Consider the following 7,166-nt stretch of genomic DNA (forward strand, 5'->3'; position numbering starts at 1 on the left):
CATAGTCTTTCACTTCCACTAGCAGTTGATTTGTGCATATAGTGCAATTTCATTTGCATTTTCTTATAACACTTCTTACAAAATGTCTACATTAAGACATTGTGATACTCAAATTAAAAATATTTGTTCAAAATGTCTTATAAATTTACAGGGAGGCATCTGGGATGGCCAAGTTTAAGATATGTCCTTTAGAATGTGGCTTCCCAAATAAGGACTGGGTCCACAAGTCAAGTTTGTTCAGGAATATAAGATGTTATGACTGAGAAGCAATAACAGTGTATGTCTGTTCCATCATAAGAAAAGTGATCAATGAATCCAAGCCCTGTCTGAAATCAGGCTTAGACTTACTAAAGAGGTAATGAAATGGTGACTTGGAGTCAATTTCACTGGAAGACATCTGTACTGTTACTTATAGTTTTCAGGTACCTTTACACCCCTGCAAACACTTAATATGAAGCAGATTTACTCTGTGAGATGGAGAGATTCAAACACTTGGTTTCTGCATTTGGCCTCTTGCCATTTGTGGAATAATGGACTAAATGTTTCAAGATGGCCCCTGGCCCTGACAATGATACTGCAGCACTTGAGCCATTTAGTGTTCTTTGCCCCCATACTAGAGTATCCTGCAAGCTTCACTGATCCAAGTTGCATACTCTTTTCCCCTCTTCCAGCATTGGAAATTTAAGGTAGATAAACTTTAAATTTGAAAAAATTTTGGAATGGGTTCACAAAGGCTTTTTTTTAAGAGGTTAGAAACCATAAGGAAGTAACTGACGGTTACATTTAATCAAACCCGATAATTTGGCATGCACGGACCCCACGCCACTGAAATGTGACTTCAGCTGAACTGTGGCTCCATTATGTTCCCTAAATGCCCAAGGACACAAACAACCACATGTAAACAAGATCATGAAGGCAAAACTAGTCATAGAAGTAACAAGTTTTCTAATGCTCTCAAATTTATTTACTCCATTACAAATACATCTATCATCTTCAATATTCTTCATCCTCCTCTCCACAGTCCTCAGTGGAATCGGCACCAACCTCCTCATAGTCTTTCTCCAGGGCAGCCATGTCTTCCCGAGCCTCTGAGAACTCGCCTTCCTCCATCCCTTCACCCACGTACCAGTGGACAAAAGCCCTCTTTGCGTACATCAGGTCAAACTTGTGGTCCAGGCGTCCCCATGCCTCTGCGATGGCGGTGGTGTTGCTTAGCATGCACACGGCTCTCTGCACTTTGGACAGATCCCCTCCTGGCACAACAGTGGGCGGCTGGTAGTTGATTCCCACCTTAAACCCCGTAGGACACCAGTCTACAAACTGGATGGAGCGCCGAGTCTTGATGTTGGCTATGGCGGCGTTGACATCTTTCGGAACCACGTCACCACGGTACAGCAAACAGCAGGCCATGTATTTTCCACGGCGAGGGTCACACTTCACCATCTGGTTTGCTGGCTCAAAGCAGGCATTGGTGATCTCCGGTACGGAGAGTTGCTCATGGTAGGCCTTTTCAGCTGAAATGATAGGGGCATAGGTGACCAGTGGAAAGTGAATGCGAGGGTACGGGACCAGGTTGGTCTGGAACTCCGTGAGGTCAACATTTAGGGCACCGTCAAAACGCAGTGATGCAGTAATGGAGGACACAATCTGGGCGATGAGCCGGTTCAGGTTAGTGTATGAGGGACGCTCGATATCAAGGTTTCGCTTGCAGATGTCGAAGATGGCTTCGTTATCCACCATGAAAGAACAGTCAGAGTGCTCGAGAGTGGTGTGGGTCGTAAGAATTGAGTTGTAGGGCTCAACCACAGCTGTGCTGACTTGCGGGGCAGGATATACAGAAAACTCCAACTTTGACTTTTTGCCATAATCGACAGATAGTCGCTCCATCAGCAGAGAAGTGAAACCTGAGCCAGTTCCACCACCAAAACTGTGGAAGATCAGGAACCCTTGCAGACCAGTGCACTGGTCCGCCTTGAGAGGAATCAAAGGGAAAAGAGAGGTAGGTATTCAAATACAGCCAGTAATCTTGCAGAGGTCTTTAAAGGGTTAGTTCACCCAAATTAATTTTGTCAGTAATTACTCACCCTCATGTTGTTCCAACCCCGTAAGACTTTCGTTCATCTTCGGAACACAAATTAAGATATTTGATGAAATCTGAGAGCTGGCTCACTCCTCCACAGGCTTATGGACACTATAACTTGCTGGCCCAGAAAATGCATCAAAGACATCATTAATATGCTCCAAGTGACTCCAGTGGCTCAATCTTAAGTTTATAAAGCGACAAGAATACTTTGTGCGCAAACAAAAACAACTTTATTCCACTTTTCATTTCCTTCTCTCTGGGCCTCGAGTCTTTTCACGTAGTGTTTAAGCGTAGCGCGTCACCACGTAGGCTCACTATTGGGCGACGCTGGTCATGTGTGATACTTGGTGACGTGCAACACAGACGCGCTACGCTATTACACTACGTGAAAAGACTCGAGGCCCAGAGAGAAGGAAATTAAGTGGAATAAAGTCGTTATTTTTGTTTGTTTTTGCGCACAAAAAGTATTCTCGTCACTTTATAAACTTAAGATTGAGCCACTGTAGTCACTTGGACTATAACAATGTCTTGAATACATTTTCTGGGCCAGCAAGTTAGTGTCCATAAGCCTGTGGAGGAGTGATCCAGCTCTAAGATTTAATCAAAAATATCTTAATTTGTGTTCCGAAGATGAACGAAGGCCTTACGGGGTTGGAACAGCATGAGGGAGAGTAATTACTGACAGAATTTTCATTTTTGGGTGAACTAACCCTTTAAGGGTCACCACACACTTAACGGTTTCAAAAGAGGGGTGTTCAAAATAAATGCTAAAGAACTTTTCAGTGAACGGTTCTTAAAACATGCATTTTCCTAAGCGTGAAAAACATTAAAGGGTAACTAACAAAGAGACGCTAGGTTGCATTTTGGCGAATCTACTCGAGGCAAACTTTCGTTTAAGAGCATAATTAGAATGGAAACACCACTTTAAGTTTGACCATATTTTCGTTTTAAATGCCTTGTGAATAGGGCACTTATGATGGAATCAAATTGCTATTTTTAAAACACTAAGAAGGTTCGACACAACATGAAACTTTGCTCGAAGTATCACCAAGGGCTCTACACATGAACTGGAGCATTGAGAACATGGTGTACAAAGAGTTTACAAAAAAGAACTCCTGTGTTCTGGAGTTTCCAACAAACTATTTGTCCGCCAGGATTTTGTCAGTAAAAAAAAGTCGATCTCCGTAACAGGGAGGAGAGTAAAGATGGAAAGCTCCTAAAGCTTACTTCAATATAAATTCAGGGATAATTTATTTTCTCGTTAGTGAAAGTCAATATTGACCTTGTATTTGAAAAAGGATCCTAGTAAGAAACAATTCTAAAATTCAGAGTCAGTTCATTTGCATTCAGAAAGACTATTTTTGACTGTCAAAATGCTGGTGGACACAGCTACAGTGAGTTGTTCAAAATCTCTTTTTAGTAAACAGTGTACACAATGTTCTCAATGCTCGAGTTCATGTTTAGAGCCCCTGGTGACACTTTGAGCAAAGTTTCATGTTGTATCAAGCCTCCTGAGTGTTTTGATGCTTTCATAAGTGCCCCATTCACAAGGCATTTTAACCTAAAACAAAGATACGGTCAAACTTAAGTGGCGTTTCCATTCTAATTATGCTTTTAAAATGAAAGTTTGCCTCGGGTAGATTAACAAAAAAGAACATAGGCTGCATTTTGGCGAGAGTTACCCTTTAAAGAAACTTTTGCGCGATGGCAATACACAGAAATTAGTATCTGCAGTTCCATGAACAACCCTTAAAGAACCTCAAAATTGAAGAGTGAAAACTCACCATTTTACGCATCCGGTCGAGCACAGAGTCTACGATCTCCTTGCCAATGGTATAGTGACCACGAGCATAATTATTGGCGGCATCCTCCTTGCCACTGATGAGCTGCTCAGGGTGGTACAGCTGTCGATAGTGTCCGTTGCGGATCTCATCTGAATTTCAAACAAAAAAGATAAGGATATAAGCTACACTGGATGTACAGCAACAAGAGTTTTGAAAAGGAATAAGATAAAAAGCCTGAATGGAGTTCAATCTCACCAACAACTGTCGGCTCCAGGTCAATGAACACTGCACGAGGAACGTACTTCCCAGCACCTGTTTCACTGAAGAAAGTGCCAAAAGAGGAGTCTGCCAATATGCTGCCATCTCCAACAATGGTCCCATCTGGCTGGAAGCCATGCTCCAAGCAATACAACTCCCAGCAAGAGTTACCCATCTGGATACCTGCTTGACCAATGTGTATGGAAATGCACTCCCTCTGGTTTGCCCAAAACAAGCAAACACACAACATTCAGACAGTGAAGAGGTTAAGCAGTAACAATAAAGTGAAGGTAACAAGCAATAATCTCACCATTATGCTCGAGTATCACAGCAAGTAGGAATTAATTCTGAGGCTTTAAACCCTAAAAATATAAAACACACTCTTAACATAAACCAAGCTACCATAAGTTATTAACCATTCCCTTTCTAAAAGAAACCTCCTCACCTTCCCAACTACACCAAACCACCCACCTGATCTTCATTTATATTCGTCTCAAATTAGGGCGTGGCTCTTGATGAACCCTACCTGAGATAATGCTAACAAGGTAATTCCCAGCAAACACATTTACGTGGCAACGTCTGTGGCACGTTGCATTTCTGCTATGGTAATGTCGCTGTCTACATGCTCGCAACATTTAACAACGTATACTTTACGTATAATTTTATTAATGCTAGATAGGCCTATAGATATGCCCCATTTAGCATTTAATGTTTTGAGGTTAATTTTTAATTTGTCAGATATTAGATAATTGTATAATTTTTAGATATTGTTTATCCTTATTATTTTATATATATATATATATATATATATATATATATATATATATATATATATATATATATATATATATATTATCAACACCTGCAAGTGTACACTTTGAAGAGTAAAAATGACATATTATATGGTAATCGCACTTCCAAAAGTCATACATTTGTGGATGAAGAAAAAAACTAAATAAACGAATATACAAATAATAAAGTATAATAAATAAAACATAAAAGATCAGAATGAACAAAACCCGGTGAATGAAGAAAAAAATGACGTTGTATAATTACGTATGTTATTTAGCTGAGGTAAATTGAACGCAATACTCAAGTAGGCTATCCTTGCTCGATGAAGAATGAGTCGCCTACGGCGGTTTAATTTAATTTAATAAATGTTTTAACTTTAATACGATGCTACCCGATAGTCAGCACATGTACCATGGCATTTACATGCAGGACTAGGCGTATCACTGATTTAAATATAAATATTACTATACTTATCAGGGTCCAAGCACCATGCTGTGACACAGTGACCTTGTCTCTCAAAAATTATACAAGTCTTATAAAGACTCATCTCTTTAGCCAAGCATTCACATAATACATCTCCTAACCTTGTTACTGTATGGACATTTATGTATCAGTCTCATTACATCTGTCTTTTGCCTTTATATTTAGCCTAAAAAGGCTTTAATGTAACAAACTTTTGTCAATCATGTAACTTAGTATAATTATCGATTTTCTCTGAAACAATAGTCTTTTAATAGTCTAATAGTCTGAGTCTTTTAGCTATTATTTTTAAGTAACTTGGCCAAAATAGGTCTTGTTTCAAAGGACAAGCCATCACTTCCAAACCTTCCTTTAATTATTCCAAGTTTGTCCCACTCACTTGCCAGACCAGAGTTGCTTGTCTGCTAGTGCTAGTAATACATTTACTGATTGGGACAATTTTTGCCATTGAGATGAATTTGGAAAAATGTCCCAATCAACCTGAATTCAACCTACACATTGCATTCTTTTTAATTATTTGTCCTTACGACTAAATGTTTCCTTTCCCTTGTATAATAGATAGGTATATGGCGCAAAGCTTTTAAGAGCAATGAGACGCGCTCCATTACGGGCAAAAAGAGCGAATAAAATATAAGATAAGATGAGAAATAGGTAAATAAGGTAAATCTGTTTGCTCTCGTGAATCAATCAGAGTGTCTGGTAGATGGAAACAGTGAGAGATCTTGTGGCAGGTGCGACTCTTAGGTGCCGAGACTGGTTAGGCTATACATGAAGACAGTTCTCCCCCATTTCCATCAGTATGTGAACTTTGCAACCAGAGGCTCAAACACACTAGACAGAGCCTACACAAACATTAGGGCAGCATTCAAGGCAGCACCCCTCCCCACCTTGGCTCACCAGACCATCTTTCTGTAATGCTGATTCCTGCATACAGGCCCCTGCTCACCCGAGGGAAACCCACTGTGAAGCAGGTGAGGGTCTGGCCTGCAGGATCTGTGTCAGCATTACAGGACTGATTTGAGTGCACGGACTGGGACATGTTCAAGGAAGCTGCAACTGAAAACCAATACACCAGCATAGAGGAGTATGCTGAATCCGTGTCTGCATACATCCAGAAATGCATGGAGGATGTCTCTGCTACCAAGACTGTTATCACACGGGCAAATCAGAAACCCTGGATGACCAATGAGGTACGTGCAATACTGAGGGTACGAAATGCAGCGTTCAAGTTTGGGGACAGAGAGGCGCTCAGATCAGCCAGAGCCAACCTGAACCTTACCACCAGAACAGCAAAGCGTGCCTATGGTCAGAAAATCCAGGGATTCTTCCACGACCCGACAAACACCAAACGCATGTAGCAAGGCATCCGGACCATCACAGATTACAAGGCTGCTCCCTTACCTTGTGAGGACAACATAGACTTCCTTAACGTACTCAATAACTTCTTTGGTTGGTTTGAATCACTCAAACGATTACCGCCCCGTCGCACTTACTCCCATAATCATGAAGTGCTTCGAGAGGCTGGTGAAGGATCACATCATCTCCAAACTCCCCCCTTCTTTTGATCCGCTACAGTTTGCATACCGCTTTGAACACCTGGAAAAGAACAATACCCACGTGCGAATGCTGTTTCTGGACTTCAGCTCAGCATTTAATACAATCATCCCCCAGAACCTGGTGAGCAAACTGGCCCCCCTTGGACTCAATACCCCCTTGTGTAACTGGCTGCTGGATTTGACTCAGACTGGGGTCTGTCTGTGAGGGTTGGA

The 7,166-nt window shown here is 41.2% G+C and overlaps 1 protein-coding gene across 1 annotated transcript; it reads right to left on the bottom strand.

Annotated features, from left to right (window-relative positions):
* Positions 1 to 4,615, bottom strand: LOC308707152 (tubulin alpha-1B chain-like). Its single transcript, XM_081393335.1, has 4 exons — positions 4,436 to 4,615; positions 4,123 to 4,342; positions 3,868 to 4,016; positions 1 to 1,971 (listed from the first exon to the last, which is right to left on the bottom strand). The coding sequence occupies exons 1-4, from the start codon at positions 4,436 to 4,438 to the stop codon at positions 994 to 996; spliced, it is 1,350 nt and encodes a 449-aa protein (XP_081249461.1). The 5' UTR covers positions 4,439 to 4,615; the 3' UTR covers positions 1 to 993.
* Positions 4,616 to 7,166: the final 2,551 nt, after the last annotated feature.

The sequence above is a fragment of the Scardinius erythrophthalmus genome (genome assembly GCF_964197995.2).
Source record: "Scardinius erythrophthalmus genome assembly, chromosome: 18".
In the NCBI taxonomy this organism is placed as follows: Eukaryota; Metazoa; Chordata; class Actinopteri; order Cypriniformes; family Leuciscidae; genus Scardinius; species Scardinius erythrophthalmus.